Source organism: Amblyraja radiata, chromosome 17 (genome assembly GCF_010909765.2).
Source record: "Amblyraja radiata isolate CabotCenter1 chromosome 17, sAmbRad1.1.pri, whole genome shotgun sequence".
Taxonomy (NCBI): Eukaryota; Metazoa; Chordata; class Chondrichthyes; order Rajiformes; family Rajidae; genus Amblyraja; species Amblyraja radiata.
Window position 1 is genome coordinate 39140247 of NC_045972.1, and position 21250 is coordinate 39161496.

The following is a 21250-nucleotide window of genomic DNA, read 5'->3' on the forward strand; positions in this document are numbered from 1 at the left end:
GCCTATCCTTAGCCCCACGTCCCCCTCCCTTTTCATATGTGCATTAATTGCCTCATATTGTGTTTTGTATTGAATTCTGTCTTTACTTTGTGTACTAGTCATGTCTCTACTATTTATTTCATTCCCCTTACATGTTTTTCCTCTACCTGATAAATTTTTGTAAGGTGTCCTTGAGACTCTTGAAAGGCGCCCATAAATAAAATGTATTATTATTATTATTATTATCTTGTGAATATCAGCAGAGTCTAGGAAAATTAATTTACCTATATATGAACCTTGTTAATTTTATCAAATGCAGAAATGCAGAAACTCACTATTCCATTGATGATGCGGAAAAACAGACCGATGAACTCATCGTCCTGATGGTACCTGCAGCCATAGTAAATGTTGTAAGCCCAGAGCATGGCAGAGTCTCCAAACTTCTTCCAGAGGTACTTATGGAAAAACTCAGGAAGATTCGACTTTGTATTGTTCTGTATTTTTGGAAGAAAACAGTACAGAATCTTCAAACATTATGCACATATTTATTGAAATCTGCAATCTGTTGAAGACATATTTATCTTTTCTTTAATGAAAATGTAATGCTGGTTTTTGAATCCAGATTCAAGATTCAAGAGAGTTTATTGTCATGTGTCCCAGATAGGACAATGAAATTCTTGCTTTGCTTCAGCACAACAAAATATAGAAGGCATGACTACAGAACAGATCAGTATGTCCATATACCATTATATAAATATATACACACATGAATAATTAAACTGATAAAGTGCAAATAACAGATAATGGGCTATTAATGATCAGAGTTTTGTCCGAGCCAAGTTTAATACCCTGATGGCTGTGGGGAAGTAGCTATTCCTGAACCTTGTCGTTGCAGTCTTCAGGCTCCTGTAGCGGGGATATGAGTGTGTGGCCAGGATGGTGTGGGTCCTTGATGATACTGCCAGCCTTTTTGAGGCAGCGACTGCGATAGATCCCCTCGATGGAAGGGAGGTCAGAGCCGATGATGGACTGGGCAGTGTTTACTACCTTTTGTAGTCTTTTCCTCTCCAGGGCGCTCAAGTTGCCGAACCAAGCCACCGGTCAGCATGCTCTCTACTGCGCACCTGTAGAGGTTAGAGAGAGTCCTCCTTGACAAACCGACTCTCCGTAATCTTCTCAGGAAGTAGAGGCGCTGATGTGCTTTCTTAATAATTGCATCAGTGTTCTCGGACCAGGAAAGATCTTCAGAGATGTGCACGCCCAGGAATTTGAATGTCACTTACATTATATTATTACAGGTTTAAAAACATACTTGGGATGTTATTTGGTAAATATATCATAAAAAATCAATTCTAATTTTCTCAAGTGGGTGCATGGCCATGATGCAAAGTTTGCTTCCAGTTCCTCGTGCTGGTGAGGGCAGGAACAGGGAGTTACAGGACCTGAATGGGTGGCTGAGGAGCTGGTGCGGGAAGCAGGGATGTAGATTCTTGGACCACTGGGATCTGTTTTGGGGAAAGGATGAATTGTACAAACGGGTTGCACCTTAACAGGAGGGCCACCTACACGGGTGGGTTTAAACTAAACAGTGGAGGGGAGGGGACAAACTGGGGATATAAGGATGAAGTTAAAGGGAAAGAGAGTATAAGAAAAGTTAAGAAAGACACCAGAATTAACAGGGCAGAAAGCTCAGGAAGGGATAGGAGACTGGCCAAGTGAAATAGGAATTGATGTGAAGAGTGAGGGGAGTAATGGATTAAAAGTATTATATATGAATGCACAAAGTATAAGAAATACAGTGGATGAGTTTGAGACTCAGTTCGAAATTGGCAAGTATGATTTTGTGGGAATTACAGAGACATGGCTGCAAGAGGACCAGGGCTGGGAACTGAATGATCGTCCCATCGAAAAGACAGACAGGTGGGCAGAGGGGGTGGGGTAGCTCTGTCGGTGAGGAATGAAATTCAGTTCCTTGCGAGGGGTGACATAGAATCAGGAGATGTAGTCAGTATGGATAGAACTGAGGAATGGTAAGGGTAAAAAGACCCTAATGGGAGTTATCTACAGGTCCCCAAACAGTAGCCTGGATATAGGGTGCAAGTTGAATCGAGAGTTAAAATTGGCATGTAGTAAAGGTAATGCTACGGTTGTTTTGGGAGATTTCAACATACAAGTAGACTGAAAAAATCAGGTTCTTTAGGTATGTGTAGTGGAAAAATTTAGTTAAGACCAAAGTTGGACCCTTGAAGACTGAAACAGGTGAATTTATTATGGGGAACAAGAAAATGGAAGATGAGTTGAAAAGGTACTTTGGATCTGTCTGCACTAAGGAAGACAAACAATCTCCCCAATGTACTAGTGACCAGAGGACCTAGGGTGACGGAGGAACTGAAGAAAATTCACATTAGGCAGGAAATGGTGTTGGGTAGATTGATAGGGCTGTAGGCTGATAAATCTCCAGGGCCTGATGGTCTGCATCCCAGGGTACTTAAGGAAGTGGCTCTAGAAATCGTGGATGCATTGGTGATCATTTTCCAATGTTCTATAGATTCAGGGTCAGTTCCTGTGGATTGGAGGATAGCTAATGTTATCCCACTTTTTAAGAAAAGCAGGTGAGGGAAAACAGGGAATTATAGACCAGTTAGCCTGACATCAGTGGTGGGGAAGATGCTGGAGTCAATTATAAAATATGAAATAGCGGCACATTTGGAAAGCAGTAACAGGATCGGTCCGAGTCAACATGGATTTACGAAGGGGAAATCATGCTTGACTAATCTTCTGGAATTTTTTGAGGATGTAACTAGGAAAATGGACAAGGGAGAGCCAGTGGATGTAGTGTACCTGGACTTTCAGAAAGCCTTTGATAAGGTCCCACATAGGAGATTAGTGGGCAAAATTAGAGCACATGGTATTGGGGGTAGGGTTCTGACATGGATAGAAATTTGGTTGGCAGACAGGAAACAAAGAGTAGGGATTAACGGGTCCCTTTCAGAATGGCAGGCAGTGACTAGTGGGGTCCCGCAAGGCTCTGTGCTGGAACTGCAACTATTTACAATATACATTAATGATTTAGATGAACGGATTAAAAATAACATTAGCAAATTTGCAGATGACACAAATCTGGATGGCAGTGTGTACTGTGAGGAGGATGCGATGAGGATGCAGGGTGACTTGGACAGGTTGGGGGAGTGGGCAGATGCATGTCAGGTGCAGCTTAATGTGGATAAATGTGAGGTCATCCAATTTGGTGGCAAAAACAGGAAGGCAGATTATTATCTGAATGGTGTCAAGTTGGAAAAATAGGATGTACAAAGAGATCTGGGGGTCCTTGTTCATCAGTCAATGAAAGTAATCATGCAGGTACAGCAAGCAATGAAGAAAGCGAATGGCATCTTGGCCTTCATAACAAGAGGAGTTGAGTATAGGAGCAAAGAGGTCCTTCTGCAGTTGTACAGGGCCCTAGTGAGACCACACCTGGAGTATTGTGTGCAGTTTTGGTCTCCAAATTTGAGGAAGGACATTCTTGCTATTGAGGGAGTGCAGCGTAGGATCACAAGGTTAATTCTCGGGATGGTGGGACTGTCGTATGTTAATAGAATGGAGCGGCTGGGCTTGTATACTCTGGAATTGAGAAGGTTGAGAGGGAATCTTATTGAAACAAATAAGATTATTAAGGGATTGGGCACGCTAGTGGCAGGAAACATGTTCCCAATGTTGGCGAGTCCAGAACCAGGGGCCACAGTTTAAGAATAAGGGATAGGCCATTTAGAACGGAGATGAGGCAAAACTTTTTCACCCAGAGAGTTGTGAATCTGTAGAATTCTCTGCCTCAGAAGGTAGGCCAATTCTCTGGATGCTTTCAAGTGAGAGTTAGATCGAGCTCTTAAAGATAGCGGAGTCAGGGGATATGGTGAGAAGGCAGGAACGGCGTACTGAATGTGGATGATCAGCCATGATCACAGTGAATGGCGGTGCTGACTCGAAGGGCCGAATGGCCTACTCCTGCATCTATTATCTAACCAGTCAGTGGAAAGACAATACATGATTATAAATCGAGCATTCCACAATGTACAGATACATGATAGAAGGAATAATGTGAATAATATTTAGTGCAAGATACAGCCAATAAATTCCGATTAAAGAAAGTCTCCAATGAGGTAGAAAGTAGTTCAGGACCACTCTCTAGTTGTGGTAGGATTATTCAGTTGCATGATAACAGCTGGGAAGGAACTGTCCCTGAACCTGGAGGTGTGCATTTTCACACTTCTATACCTTTGGCCCGATGGGAGAGAGGAGAAGAGAGAGTGGCCAGGATGCGACTTGTCCTTGATTATGTTGGTGGCCTTGCCGAGGCAGTGCGAGGTGTAAATGGAGTCAATGGATGGGAAGTTGGTTTCTGTGATGGTCTGGGCTGCGTCCACAATTCCTTGCAATTTCTTGGAAGATATCACAGCCTGTCTCCACCTGCACATATTACCACTGCAGAGCAACTGTTCTTGCCAAAACATACTCCTGCCCTATACTGGTTGAGGCAATTCTACTGTCAGTAAGTAATTCCTCAATGACGAGATTGGGTTTAAAAATCACACCCGTGAACAGTTGTGGCCACTGACAGCAGAAGCTACTCTCGACATTTTTCTTCCCAATATGAAGGATGTGGATGGCATCTGTAATGTACTTCAATTGTTTCAGCTGATTTCAGTTTTGTTAAAAGACACTAGAAATATACCTGTCCATTTGCTTGAGTACTTATTTACATTCAGAGAAAGCCACATATGTGATACTGAGGAGTGGGTTCACATACCTGCTGATCATTTGCACTTTTTTCTTCCCAGATTTCCCTCAACACATTGATTAAATCCTCCTTGGTCAGATTCACATTCTTGACAAGACTATTATGGCGCAGAAACATAACAACATCTTCTCCAGTCCCCTACACAAAGAAAATCTGTAAATATTCTAATAACTCTTGCTTTATGTTTACAGGAAAGATTAATGCAGAAGATTTCACGGCTGTCCCTCATACAAAAATCACAAAACAAATCTTTTGATTAAATATGTTGAACGTTGCAGTATGCAAATTGATTGCTCTATTTCACTATGTTAACATTCAACACTGCAGAAAGTGGTTAATGGGTTCTAAACCGTACAGGGACATGTAATCCATGCTTTAGGAATAGACATAAAATCCTGTAGTAACTCAGCGGGTTAGGCAGCATCCCTGGAGAACATGGATAGGCGACATTTCGGGTTGGAACCGGAAATGCCGTCTATCCATGTTCTCTACTGATGCTGCCTGACCTGCCAAGTTACTCCCAGCATCTTGTGTCTATTTTTAGTTTCAACCAGCATCTGCAGTTCCTTGTTATCACATGCTTTAGGAATATTGTGTTCTCCCCATCTTTTGGTATTCCTCTAGATTGATATTGAATTAGCTGGGCAGTTATGAACCCATTTAGTATGTTGGCCAGTGCTGCTATTTCATCATACCCAAAAGGTTTTATTTCAAATATTTCTCAAGAAGTGAGCATTGATGGTAAAACAAGCATTTATTAACCATTGTGTAGGGAGGAACTACTGATGCTGGTTTAAGCAGAAGACAGACACAAAAAGCTGGAGTAACTCAGTAGGTCAGGCAGCATCTCTGGAGAAAAGGAGGAGGTGACGTTTCGGGTCAAGACCCTTCTTCAGACTGAGGAATCAGTCTGCCCCTACTTGTATTCTATTCTTGTGTTGAAACCACGGAAATGGTTCCAATTTAACCAACACAATGTATAGTGCTTCCACCAATGTGAGATAGCTTGTTTATTGCACATAGAATTCTACTACAACAATCTTTGTCAGACCAATTAAGAATCAACCACACTGGTCTACAAATACAAGGCTACAATTACATATTAAACTTGAGCTTAATATGTTATTGAGGGCAGCACGGTGACGTGCTATTGCTATAGCTATTGCTTTACAGCGACAGAGATCCGGGTTTGATCCTGACTAGGGATGCTTGTCTGTACGGAGTTTGTTCGTTCTCCCTGTGACCTACGTGGGGTTTCTCCAAGATCGTCGGCTTCCTCCCACACTCCAAAGACGTACAGGATGGTAGGTTCGTTGGCTTGGTATAAATGTAAAATTGTCCCTAGTGTGTGTAGTGTAGTTTTAATGTGCGGGGATCGCTGGTCAGTGTGGGCTGGAGGGCCTATTTCCATGCTGTATCTTTAAAACTAAAACTAGAAACTAAATTATTGTCACATATACCAAGGTACTGTGAAAAGCGTTTTTGTTGCGTGCTATCCAGTCAGCAAAAAGATTATAAATTATTGTAATCAAGCTGTCCACAGTGTACAGATACAGGATAAAAGGTATAACATCTAGTTCAAGATAAAGTCCAGTAAAGTCAGAATAAAAATAGTTTGACGGTCTCCAGTGAGGTAGATAGTAGCTCGGACCGCTCTCCAGTTGGTAGGAGGACATTTCAGAGTAAGATCGCTTTATAATCAGTTTTTGCTGATGAAAGCTTTTTTATTTTCAGATTAGATTTGCCTTAAACCTCATTGGATCTACTGGAAAAAATGTGAATCAATGCCCTCCATCACCACCAATGTTCTCAAAATACAAAGGATAAAAGTGCAAAAAATCTGAGTCCAAGCCCACACATTAACCTTTCTCACTTTCTGTGTTAACTGGGTCAAGGCCTTGTCTGTCACCAACCTTTTGCCAGAAGGCACATCAATCATTTAAGTTACTCAACTGAAACTGCCAGTAACTGTTTTTTTGTAATATGTACTGTATAGGTGGGTGTGCTAAAATCTTTTGTCAATAACATTCGATGAATGATTATTAAACTCATACCAGTCCTTCAAAGTAATCCTGATTTGCTTCATTAACTGCCACCTGACTACCTGTTCAAATTACAAGCAAAAACAAAATATTAGATTTGCATTAATAAATAAAAACTAAAATCTATCGGGCAGCCAGTGACATCTTTTTCTAAAATTTAATTTACTATTGGCATCTATTATTTTCTAGTATATAGGTTTGAATATGTGGTTTGGTTAGAGATATCATCCACAACTTAAATTTTTACTGACATTAGTTAATATTTCTACAAACAAATCTAAATAGGAAAATTCAAGCCATCCAATTCAAATATAAAATTCTGTGTGATTGATATTGCCTATAATCAATAAACATTACATTTCTGGTGGATTTTGAGCTTGTCATTACATTGCAGCTTATTCAAATTAGCTTGAACTCTAGAAATTGATGAGTGTCTTATATTTATCATATATACCTATTGAAAGTCTGATCTTGGATGTGTGTGTGTTTGTTGGCGTATGTGCTTGTTTGTATATAATCACATCTTCTCCAAAAAACGACGCACTGACAGTAACATTTTTACATATTCCGTTAGAGATTTTGTCCGTGGAGTCCAAAATCTCCTTATCTGAAAAATTCATGCTTTACTTCTCGTGTTATTAATGAAAATGTTCAAAAACCTAAAAGAAACGCTGCCTTCTTGCTTGCACTATGAGTGACGTGACCCCCCCCTCCGGAGCCGGGAGCCACCAGCAAGGGAGTATTGCATTCGGGAACCACCCCTCCCATGTGACGATGCGCCCCCCCCCCCCCCCCAAAGAAAAGTTACAGAAATACTTATAACATGGTTGGTATTATATTGCAATCCATTGATATGATAACTCAAAGTGCTTCAGTTACAGGTCTGCCTGAAGTATCAAGACCTGGATAACATTCAGGTCGATAAGTGGAATGGGTAATATTTATGCCACAAAAGAGCCAAACAATTACTATCTTGATTAAGAGAGAATTGAGATTCTCTTGACATTCAAGTGCATTACCTTTGATGACTCTGCCACTATCAATATCCTGAGGGTCATCATTGAGTAGAAACACAACTGAACCAGCCACATAAATACTGCAGTAAGTGACCTGACATCCTAAACTTTTCCATGCAGCACCAATCATCATCGGCAGTCACTCGAAACGAGTATGACTGTCCTCTCATGGAAGACGCCTGTGCGTAACTTTGTTTAACGTGGGGAGACTGGTGCACAGACAGCCACCACACGGTCCTTGACAGATCTGGGTCAGAATCCAGTGGCATGGAATCCAAGACGACCGGGGACCCTTTTCTGCTGCAGCCTTCATCTGCCTTCCCAGCCGTTGTGACGCTCCACTAAAGTCAGCCATCATCCTCCGCCTGTTCCACCGTTGAGGTCTTGGTTGGATTGCTCTTTGACAGAGACCACCCTCTCGACCGTACTGCCATAGATGGCCCTACCAGGAGCATCGGCATCGCTCTCAGGATCTCAGGACCACACAAGCTTCTCCACCACGACAAGGTGACAATCCACAGAGAAGGCAGCACCAATAATGCTCAAAGGTCAGAGCTATCCAGAATGAAGAAACAAACAATTGGCAACCCCACTGATCAATGCATACACTCCCTAACCTACCAGCATACAGAGGGTGTTGTGTGTAGTACCATCACAAAATACGCTGCTGGTATTTGTCCATGTTATCCCAACAGCTTCTTCCCTGACCTGCAGTGTCTATCAGCCAGAAAGTCCAACAGATGCATCTGAATGACAATAAAGTTTCCAAGATTCCAAGAAATCCCACACAATCCCAATATGGAGATATATTGCAGTCCTGCATCGCCATTTGATCCAAATCTTGGTATTCAAGAAGATGGTTCACTAACACCTTATCGAGAGGATTACGGAGAGCAACAGAAGCTGGCCTTGCCGGCAACACCCAACTCCTCGACACAAATTTTAAAAATATTCAATTACTCTGTTAATTTTGTCTGTTTGGCAGACAAATTTAGGAATAAAAAGACATTATTCTGCCACCTCCTCTGCCTTCGTGGGATTTTATCTAATAGTTGAGAAAATCTGAAGAACATTTATGAATAACATGTTTCTCCTACCAGTACGATCAAGCATAACAAATCAGTTAATACTGTAAGTATAGTGAACTAAGCCTTGTCAAAATTGTGAGTTCACAACTGTACAATATATTTAATCACCTCAACAATTTTCCCATGAACTTTAGTTATCATTCTTTTATTGGAGACATTATTCAATGTAATCTGAAGATGCAAACTAGTTGTGGTGGCATGGAGGCGCAGCGGTAGAGTTGCTGGGTTCTCTGCCTGTACGGAGTTTGTATGTTCACCCCGCGTGGGTTTCCCCCGGGTGCTCCAGTCTCCTCCCACACTCCAAAGAGGTACAGGTTTTCAGGTTAATTGGCTTCGGTAAAAATTGTAAATTGTCCCTAGTGTGTAGGATAGTGCTAGTGTATGGGGATCACTAGTCGGCGCGTACTCGGTGGGCTGAAGGGCCTGTTTCCATGTTGTATCTCTAAAACTAAAAACTAAAATTAGTCACACCCTCAGACATTTCCTGTTTACTACAGTCACTTCACCAAAACATTCAATCATGTTCTCAGCCATGATCCATCATTTACAGATCTGATTGTCTCTAATCAGCCGAACATACTATATTTGAGTTATTCCTAAAACTGTGGTTAGTAATTCCATCCTTAATTTCATGGCAATAAACCTGCAGCTATTGAACAAAACACAATAATCCATAGCTGTGAAAGGTAACGGTCCAAGGTTTCACTCATTCACCTTTCAATAGTGGACTGAAATGTAACTTTTCAATGTAAAGAGCAGTTGCTGATTCAAGAAAATTTTAGTTGGGGCATCTTTTATGTCCTCATCTATTTTAAAACTCTGTGATAGCTTCTGGTGACCTGTAACTCTTTACTGACATTATTTTGTGACTACTGTACTACTATTTGTCATAGGTACACAAAAATGCTGGAGAAACTCAGCGGGTGCAGCAGCATCTATGGAGCGAAGGAAATAGGTAACGTTTCGGGCCGAAACCCTTCTTCAGACCTATTTCCTTCGCTTCATAGATGCTGCTGCACCCGCTGAATTTCTCCAGCATTTTTGTGTACCTTCGATTTTCCGGCATCTGCAGTTCCTTCTTGAAAACTATTTGTCATATGTTGGTTTTACAATGTACACAAGAGTCCCTGGCGAATATGTTTGTTAGTCAAATGGAAGAATGACACTCGAGTATCACATATGGCCATTGCAAAACAATGAAATAACCTTTTTTAGGTATGAAACTTAGATTTTGATCCAGACAGATGAGGCTTTGTGTTACTTACCTGACACTTTAGTTCTTAGTAGTTCAACTTCTGCACTCAGTTTGTCTCGCTCAAGAGTCATATTCTTGTTAATGTCCAATAGGGTATTGTGTTCCATTTTCAACTGAGTGAAATGCCTCTGCATATATTCATACTAAAAGAATAAACAGCCGTAAATCAAATGCTGGTAAGACAGCATCTTATAATCCTCATGCTCAGCAGTTCAAAAATCCATTCTTTAAGGAACTACAGAATTCAACCAGAGGATTATATAAATTCATTAGTTCATAAATTGTAGGAGCAGAATCAGGCCATTTGGCCCATCAAGCCTACTCCACCATTCAATGATAGCTGATCTATCTCTCCCTCTCTACCCCATTCTCCTGCCTTCTCCCCATAACCCCTGACACCCGTACTAATCAAGAATCTATCAATCTCCACCTTTAAAATATCCATTGACTTGATCTCCGCAGCCTTCTGTGGCAATGAATTCCACAGATGCACCACCCTCTGACAAAATAAATTCCTCCTCATCTTCTTTCATAAGGTATGCCCTTTTATTCTGAGGCTATGACCTCTGGTCCTAGACTCTCTCACTAGTGGAAACATCCTATATATATTCCATGCAAAGTGGACTAGACTAACATACTCTAAACTTTTGAATTCTTGTTGACAAAAGGACTCTTTACAAAACTGACATTAAAGTTTTATTTGTAAAAGTTACTGCTAATGCATTGAAGATTTTGTTTTGGCGCCATGCAATTTATTTTGTTAGCTAAGTTTGTTAACTTAGGGTCTTCAACCTGAGATACCCAGACCAAGGAGTCCAAATACTGTGAACTGGACTCCAAACATCTGCACACTTAAGGGCCTGTCCCACTTGGCCGTCAATGCGCGCCATTTACACGACCTAGTAGCGTGTGGGCAGCGTGTGGGTAGCATGGGACGGGCGCATGGAGTGGCTTGGAGGAATGTGGAGTTGCTCGCGGTATCGCACAGCGCACCAGGATTTCGTCCTGTACGAAATCTTTGCGCGCCACCGGCCTGTCGCGTAAATGACGGCCAAGTGGGACAGGGTGACGTTTCGGGTCGAATGGGTGACGTTTCGGGTCGAGACCCATCTTCAGTCTGAAACATCGTCCATTCCTTCTCTCCAGAGATGCTGAGTTACTCCTGCATTTTGTGTCTATCTTCAATTTAAACCAGCATCTGCAGTTCCTTCCCACCGATTAATTTGGTCTGCAGCTTGCTACTTTTTATTCATCTCTTTTTTTGAATAGGGGCATTACATCTGCAGTTTTTCCAATTGCTAGCACCACTCAAGAAACTGGAACATTTTAGAAAATCACCATAAATATCATAAACTGGGTAAATGTCATAGACTGGGTATTCAAATGACATCACGCACTCCAGACAGTTGTACGGACGCATGATGTCACTACTGGCCTGTCGCGTAAATGGCGGCCAAGTGGGACAGGCCCTTTAGTCTTCATTAACTGAATACTACCCTTTTCAGTGCATTTTGGTTAATCATACAATACAATGCTGGATTCTGTGTTAAAAGATGTTCTAATCAATAAGCTTTAGCTTTTCATCTTTGTCAAAAGGTTCTTCAGGAACAGCATCTCATATTCCACTTGGGTTGCTTAATTCTCCAATTTTAGGCAACTTCTAACAACCTTCCTTCCCTCCCCTTCCTCCCCCACACTCACCCCTTTCTCACCCTCTCCCATGTTCCCCTCCTAGATGTGCACCTATTTCACCCCTCCCCTTCCCTCCACATTCCTATTTCAGTTACTCCAGCATTTTCAATCTCCAGCATGACAATAAGTGCAGGCTTTGATATCATTTGCTCAAAATAACTTTGCGCATGCATAGCCAGCAACATTCGTGGGCCATTCTTACAAAGCAGGGCTTTTCGTTTGAGAAGGCGTCTGGTTCTGCAATATCACCTTTCTGACCTCATCTGTGGCTGTGAAGTCTGACGCACAAATGCTGCTATAGGTAGGTCTTGGAAATTATTTAAACTAAACTAAATTTCCCTCTTCCGTAATATAATGTTTCCTCCCTCAGTCTGTAAAGCGATCCACATTAAATGTTGCCAATTTTTTCCTAGTCACATACAGATAGGAGGTTTGCAGTTTATGTTTATGTTTCTCATATTCTACTTTCCATTTCCATATCAATTTTATGGACTTTTATAAAATTTGTTGAAATCTTGATATTTTTTCCCAATCCCAATTATTTTCTGGAAGTTGAATTGCACCCACTTGTTGAGATTGAATCCAGTAAATGCTATTTAATCGGATTTAATTTCATACTCCTTCATTTTAGCACCCAAACAACTTAATGGACCCCTCTACGTGGTGAATGGAGATAAGCTATAAGCTAAAAGCTTGGAAATTAACAATGAAATCAAAATCCAATGCGATGTAAGGAGTGGAGTGTACAAATAGCATCAACATTTCCTGACTCATAATCCAATATACAAGATACCATAATTCTGCAATATTTGCAGAATACATTTTAAACATAGAAAATGAGCACATACCTTCTCAGTTAGCTCATTATAGGTTTTTTCTAAAGTTTCAAACTCCCTTCTTGGAATCACATCCCCATACTCTGCCTTCATTTCATTTAGCGTCACTTGCAATCCCTTGAGGTCTTCATGAGCCACCTTCAACGCCAATTTCAGTTTAATGGGATCATCAGCCTCATCAGCTTTGAAAAACAAGATGTGAAAACTGTTTGAAAAAATATCTTACCTATATCGTCATTCACATTTAATACCTTTCAGTATCATGTAAATATTAGTATTAAAAGTACCTAGTCAACCAACAATAGCCAGAGCAGACTCCGGTTTTGGTTTGTTGAGTCAACACAACTACAGATTTGTTGTTTAGCTTAGTGTAGTTTAGCTTAGTTTATTGTCACGTGTACTGACGTACATTAAAAAGCTTTTGTTGAGTGCCAACTAGTCATCAGAAAGACAATACATGATTACAATTGAGCCATCTACAGTGTGCAGATACATGTTAAATGGAATAATAAGAATAACGTTTAGTGCAAGCCAAAGTCCAGTAAAGTCCAAACAAAGATAGTCCGAGGGTCTCCAATGAGGTAGATAGTAGCTCAGGACTGCTCTCTCGTTGTTTGTAGAATAGTCCCGTGTTTGAAATGTAAACCAAAACAGAACACTGCAAATGTGCTTATTCTTAGGAAAACAGGTATAAGAGTGTTTTTTCGAAAGTTCACATCAAATATGTAACACATAGCAAGAAAAAGCTGGAGCATTTTATAATTGTAAAATTAATCAATCAATTGCAAAACTGATATAATTTTTGCATCCACATCTAAATATATTATTTTACTTACATTGGACATCTATTCTAATTTTGCTTGTTTCCAATTCAAGTAGCTCAAAATTGTTTTGTTTTTTGTGTCTACTATAAAGCATACATTTATCCCTTCCCTTTCCCCCCTCTAGTGATCCACAAGCAAATATCCAGGTATTAAGTTGTGGACCAAATATTTATGAATATAAACAGGCACTGGTGTATTTAAACAGCTGAAACTATATGGCTTAGTATATGCAAATATATTCATATACTTTTTGTAGACATAAAAATGGGCGGCACCGTGGCACAGCAGAAGAGTTGTTGCCTTACATCACCAGAGACCAAGGTTCGATCCTGAATACGGGTGCTGTCTGCACGGAGTTTGTACGTACTCCCTGTGACCGTGTGGGTTTTCTCCAGGTGCTCTGTTTTCCTCACACATTCCAAAGACATGCAGGTTTGTAGGATAATTGGCTTCTGTAAATTGTCCCTAGTGTGTAGGATAGAACTAGTGTATGGGGTGATCAGTGGTCAGCATGGACCTGGTGGGCCGAAGGGCCTGTTTCCACATTGTCTCACTAAATTAAACTAATACATATCAATTAAACTTTAAGCCACATTTATCAACATTTTCACACCACCAATTTCCTCCTCTGTTTTGATATTGGGAACCAATGAATTTCAAATTTAAAAGTAACACGTGTTAATAATGAAGCATATTATGACAAAAATATTCACCTTTTTTTAACCAAACATACGTATCACATTTCTGGTAAATTAAATGATCATATTATTATCACAACCTAGGATATAACAGTTCAAGCAATGCTTTAAACGTTCATAGTCTTTTGTGATAAAATTGATAATTTAATACTGAAGATTGAAATAAAAATCCCAAAAAATTGAAATTCTGGTTTTTCGCTATTGAGAGGTGCATGTATGCCATTCCAGCATGTACCGTCATAAAAATAGCACTGCATTCACCCATCGGGCATCCTTGCCCTACATATGGTAGCATCTGCTAGTCCACATCCCTAATCACAAGAGCTCCTTGAAGAAAGCCATTAAAACCTGTAGGTTAATTTGAAGCAGTTCCACTGAAAAGTCTACTTATTGAGTTCCAATCTTGAGCCAGGTTGAATAATCAATAATTGACATTGCTTTTTCAACATCAAATTAACAAAACTGCCACAAAGAAGTAAGAAGTAGGGTTCCGAACTGAAACACTACCCATTCTTTTTCTTCAGGGATGCTGCCTGACCCGCTGAGTTACCTCTGCACTTTGTGTCCATCTTTGGTATAAATTAGCATCTGCAGTTCCTTCCTGCACATAAGATTGACTTGATTCCCAGTGTCACTGCAACTTATCTTGAAAACACCATGATTCTCATACACAAGCAGAATAAATATTACTTAGTTGTTATACAACAGTTATAAACCAACTATATCATTTCACCTTCTTTTGCCTGAGAATGTACTGGCTCTTCTTGTTGAACATGTAGATTATTCATATCAGCGATCAGAAGAATGCGTGCATCTCTTTGTTCTCGATATCGTTCATATTCAGTTGCCAGCTCTTCCTGAAGCTTACTAACCTGCAAATCAGAAAATGAACTCAAAAATCTATGGAATTTCTATGGAATTTCTACAATTAAAAGCTTTCGAAAGAAAATTGTGTTTTATTTTTGTCATCATAATGAATGACGTAGAAGATGGAATATGAAACCATTTTATTCCCTAATATAACTTGTTTTTTATGTAGCGCCAATAATGAAATAAAACTTCCCATGAATATTTGACTTTAGCTTGAAGAAAACAAATTAAAACCAGTGGGCACAGTAGACAATGGAGCAATGCAGTAAATAAGATTCATTTGGATAGGTACATAATGGGCAAAATGGTGTGTTTCTGTGCTATTTAATTCAATTACTTTTTTTACTCAGAAGCCTCGGAAGAGAAATAAATTGCAAGATTGAAGATCGAAGTACAGTTTTAACTGGTATCCCTGTACTGCTGAGAATACAAAAGCAGAGATGAAAAGGCATAAGAAAATAAATTTCAAATGGTAGGTCAAACCATGGTGCATCTGCCGTTCCAAATAAACTGCTATTATTTAAAAAAGAGCAGCTAAATTATCTGGGTGCCTTGATCTAATTTATCCCACAACCTATGTCCCATAAAAGAAAGAGCATCTGTGCAGACATCTTAGTTCCATTTACTGATGTGCAAACGTGCTACCACTTTCCCCCCCACACAACTACTGTGGTTACATTTGTCGTATTGAGACAATGGACCATTGTATAATGTAAAACCTTTCCTTTTCTATTGTCAATATGAATAAATAACATCATTTATTTTTAAAAATAGACAGTCGAACATTGCAGCGGATTGACCAATTTGGCCGCCAGCTAAAAACAAAATAGTATCAGCCAATACACAAGTAAATTACAATAATTGCTGTCTTACACCAATTAAACGTTTTTGAAGTAGATTGCTGACACAGCACATTTGAGGTGAGCATGTAAATAATGATGAGATAGTTAATGACTTTCATGTAACCACGCCCAAACAAAAGAGTCAGTATATTGGGAAAGCAGGGCAGGAAAATGATAAATGGACATTCTATGATAAAGAATGTTTCATTTTAATTTGAAAGAATGCTCTGTTTGTGCTGCTCTGGGAGCAATAATGCAATGTTAATCAGATTGTCCTAATGTGGAGAAAGGCATGTGATTTGAAAAGAGGTCATATGGTTCCATTTATTTAGATCAAGCCAAAAAGCAGAAAATGAGGGCAAGAATACCCTAATAAACATTTTATTATATACAACAAACAAGCCACAGCATTTGGAAAGCTATTAGAAGCCAACTAGTTTGAATTTTAATCTAATTTGGACTGGGTCTGCATCATATTATCCTGCATGTTACTTAAAGAATATATGACACAAAGATATTACGGGTCCTGGAGGGCTTGATTATAAGCAGAGGCTGGAGACAGACTGGGTTACCGGGGTGGAAGATTGCAACCTTCACGTGGTCTGCCCTGTTTCGACGAATGCAATCAACCGGCGTGCACAATCAAATAAGATGAAATAGAACAAGTTGACCTACAACTTTAGGCAATGCATGAAGAAGACTGGGTTACCTTTCTTCTGTGGCGTAGAAAGTTCAAAGGTGACCTTATAGAGATACAAAATCATGACGATCATAGATATGGTGGATAGTCACAGTTTTTCTCAGGGTGGTGGAGAATAAAACTAGAGGGCAGAAATTTAAAGTAAGGTTTCAAGGTTTCAAGGTCAGTTTATTGTCACATGTAATAAGAGTAATATTTAGAAAGAACCTGAGGTGCAACTTTTACCCACAGAAGGTGGTGAGAATATATGGAAAAATAAACTGTAGAAGTGGGTACAATTACAATGTTTAAAAGACATTTAGACATGTACATAGATAGAAAAAAAAAGTTTAAATGGTTATGGCCCAAACGCAAGCAAATAAGACCAGCTCATATGGACATCATGGTCTTTATGGATGAGTTGGGTCGAAGGGCCTGTTTCCATACTGTATAACTCAATGCCAGTCACACATGAATTAACTGACCTGGGTCTCCAGAGAATCCTGCGTTTCCATTAAATCATCAATGTTTTTGAGTAGCTGTGTTCTTTCACGCTTCAGTGATAGAATATCAAATTTTTCTTCTTCACGCAGGGCAAGAATCTTCTGTTCACAGCTCTCTGTTGTAGATACAAGCATGCCTTGCAATGGTTCCAGCTCACGGATTCGATTTCGCTGCTGAGCTGAGATACAAAGGATATTGCTGGATTAATGACTGGGATCTGATGGAAATTGAATTATTTAGCTAACTTCTCTTGTGATTTTAGAAAACAAAAAACACATGCTCATTGTTTTTTTTCCCCCTAAGAAATAAGTTGCCCTAGTAAGAAAGGCTTGATTATCGCCAAATATTCTGATTTAAAGGAAAATTGATGGTGTTAGATTTCCAAAAGATCTTTCCCCTTTCACACTTTGGACTTTAGAGATACAGCGCGGAAACGGGCCATTTGGTCCACCGAATCCACGCCAACCAGTGATCACCCCATACACGAGCGCCATCCCACTCACTCGGGACAATTTACAATTTTACCAAAACCAATTAATTAACAAACATCTTTGGAGTGTGGGAGGAATCCGAAGCATCTGGAGATAACTCAAGCGGTCAAGGGGAGAATGTACAAACTCCGTACTGACAGCATCCATAGTCAGGACCTGGTACTGTAAGGCAGCAACTCTACCACTGAGCCACTATGTCGCCCTAAATCTCAAAGCCTAAATCTCAAAATTGAAATCGGTTGGTGAAATAAGAGTTTTTTTTTTTAAATGTGAATAAAATAGTTCTCCAGTCTTTTTACAGTGGCACGAGTAGAGTCATTGCCTCACAGCAACAAAGACCCAGGTTTAATCCTGCCCTCAGGGACTGTCTGTATGGAGTTTGCATGTTCTCCTTGTGACTGTGTGGGTCCTCCATGTGCTGTCCTGCATCCCAAAGACGTGCAGGTTGGTGGGTTAATTGTGGTAGAATGTAAGGGGAGTTAATGAGAATGTGGAAAAAAAAGGATACAACGTACGATTAATATGGTCGTTAATGATCGGTGCACTCAATGGGCTGAAGAACTTGCTTCCATGCTGTAAAATGTTATGCCTGTATAACTAGTTAGTGTCAGTTTATTACTATTGTCACATGTACCGAGGTACAGTGAATATTTTGTTTTGCATGCTATCCAGTTAGCGACAACCCTATACATGATTACAATCAAGCTCTGCACAGTGTATACTTACTTACACGTTATGTTTGATAAGGCCAAGATAATTTCATTTTCAGACTCATTAATCCGGCAAATAAATGTATACATGAGATTTCTTAGGACAGTTTGTAAAGTATTGACTCCTGCAGCCACAAACATTGCACTTGCACTACATCATCTAAGTCTCTTGAGTAATATTCTCATGGCATAATTATAAGCTACTCTAAGTCTCTGTAAGCTTGCTTTTCTGTAGTTTGACCATATGTGTGCAGTATAGAGTGGTGTACAATATGCTCTGACCAGGATAGTTCAGTTGCCTGATTACAGCTGGGAGTGTACATCTTCACTCCATCTGTACATGCACTAAACTTGCGTAAGAGAATGCTTGCTTGTGCATACATCATACGGTGTTGCCTATAAATATCCTCATCATCTGTCATTTGTTCTATAATAAAATGTCCAAGATATTTTACCTTATTACAGACACTAAGTTCATTATCAGACAATTTAAAATCAGGAAATTTTAGACATTTATCCTCTTTGGTTCTACAGATCATAACAGCACTCTTACCAGCATTATATTTAATATAGTGTTGCACACCATACACAGAACATATATAGTAAGGAGCTGCTGGAGACCAGCGCTAGATGGACTAAAGACCACAAGATCATGCTATGAGAATGCAGGATGACTTGGACAGGTTGGGGGAGTGGGCAGATGCATGGCAGATAAAGTTTAATGCGGATAAATGTGAGGTTAGCTTTGGTAGCAAAAACAGGAAGGCAGATTACTATCTAAATGCCGTCAAGTTGGGAAAAGGGGAAGTACAACGGGATCTGGGGGTCCTTGTACATCAGTCTATGAAAGTAAGCATGCAAGTACAGCAGGCAGTGAAGAAAGCGAATGGCATGTTGGCCTTTATAACAAGAGGAATCGAATATAGGAGCAAAGAGGTCCTTCTGCAGTTGTACAGAGCCCTAGTGAGACCACATCTGGAGTGTTGTGTGCAGTTTTGGTCCCCTAATTTGAGGAAGGACATTCTTGCTATTGAGGGAGTGCAGCATAGGTTTACAAGGTTAATTCCCGGGATGGCGGGACTGTCTTATGCTGAGAGGATGGAGCAGCTGGGCTTGTACACTCTGGAGTTTAGAAGGATGAGAGGTGATCGCATTGAGACATATAAGATTGTTAAGGGCTTGGACATGCTAGAGGCAGGAAACATGTTACCGATGTTGGGGGAGTCCAGAACCAGGGGCCACAGTTTAAGAATAAGGGGTAAGCCATTTAGAACAGAGATGAGGAAACACTTTTTCTCACAGAGAGTGGTGAGTCTGTGGAATTCTCTGTCTCAGTCGGCGGTGGAGGCAGGTTCTCTGAATGCTTTCAAGAGAGAGCTAGATAGGGCTCTTAAAAATAGCAGAGTCAGGGGATATGGGGAGAAGGCAGGAATGGGGTACTGATTGGGGGTGATCAGCCATGATCACATTGAATGGCGGTGCTGGCTTGAAGGGCCAAATGGCCTACTCCTGCACCTATTTATTGTCTATTGTCTATCATCTGCATACATAATATGGTTCACTAGAGTATTACCAATCATGCACCAAGTATTACAGGCTTTCAATTGCTTGGACAGATCATCCATATAGAGATTAAAAAGAACTGGGAACAAAATTTCCTCTTGTCTGACACCATTGCTAACCGCAAATGGGGCTGAGGCCTCATTGCCCCATGTTACTTGCATGGTCTGATGGGCATACCAGTAACCAGAATTCTCACAATGTATTTAGGGTATAACATTTAGTGCAAGATAAAGTTCAGTAAAGATAGTTTGGCCCTGAATTTGGAGGTATGCGTTTTCAAAGCTCTGTACCACTTGCTTGATGGGAGGAGGGAGAAGAGGGAGTGACTGGGATGGTCCTTGATTATGCTGGTGGCCTTGCCGAGGCAGCATAAAGTGCAGATGGAGTCAATGGGAGGGAGGTTCATTTGCATGATGGTCTGGACTGTGTCCACAGCTCTCTGCAATTCCATACAGTCTTGGATAGAGGTGTTCCCAAACCGTGCTGTGATGCATCCCAATAAAATACTTTCAATGGTGCATCAGTAGAAGAAAAATTACTTTCTATGGTGCATCTGTAGAAGATAAAATGCTTTCTACAGTGCATCTGTGGAATATAACATCGCTGATGCAAGATATAATGCTAAGCTATCACAAACATGATCTCTGTCATCAATTTGAATTGAGAGTAAATTTCACCTGCATTCTGAAGAATCAATGATGATACTGCATCCACTTCAATTTGCCTTTTCAACATTGTCCCTATCAAGGTATTTTTTCCAGTTAATATTACTTTTTATAAAACTGACTTCATTCTTCAATAACATTTCCAATTTTAAACGGAAAACAAATAGCAAAAATGCATAGCAAAGTAAATGACAATGGCCTGTCATCCTCATTCCCATTCTTCAAGACTATTCCACATTCTGGGTGGAATCCTACATTGTGTAGACTTGCCATGAAACTTTCAGAGTATTTAACTTTGGATGATATGCGGAAAATGATATTCATGCCACACAAGTATGTGGAGAAAAATCATCTCCGAAAAGAGATAATGTAACCATCTTCCCTCAAGATTAATAAATATAATCATTGTCAAAATTTCCACTATCAACATCCTAAGTGCTCCTGTAAACCAGAAATTGACCTGTGGCTAAAAAGAGCATGTCAGCAGCTGGGTATTTATGACAAGTGGCTCACTTCCTTACTCTCCAGGGCCTTTTCACCATCTACAGGGTACAGGTCAGGAGTGTGATGGAAGTCTGCATTGTTTTGATGCACACAGCTGCAACAACACTCAGGATGCCATCCACGACACTGCAAGCTATCCATCACTTTGAACATTCACTCCCCATCACTCGTGCACAGTGGTTCTATTGTATGTCCTT

The 21250-nt window shown here is 40.2% G+C and overlaps 1 protein-coding gene across 2 annotated transcripts in view; it reads right to left on the minus strand.

The window, feature by feature from the left end:
- Positions 1-21250, minus strand: part of tsnaxip1 (translin associated factor X interacting protein 1) — a 46435-nt gene that overhangs the window by 10898 nt on the left and 14287 nt on the right. For both annotated transcript variants that reach the window (XM_033036263.1, XM_033036264.1), the window contains 7 exons: positions 17102-17298; positions 14959-15097; positions 12716-12885; positions 10186-10318; positions 6829-6878; positions 4784-4912; positions 315-473 (listed from right to left, as the gene is read on the minus strand). In XM_033036263.1, the coding sequence (XP_032892154.1) occupies positions 315-473; positions 4784-4912; positions 6829-6878; positions 10186-10318; positions 12716-12885; positions 14959-15097; positions 17102-17298 (977 nt within the window). The remainder of the gene's footprint in view (positions 1-314; positions 474-4783; positions 4913-6828; positions 6879-10185; positions 10319-12715; positions 12886-14958; positions 15098-17101; positions 17299-21250) is intronic.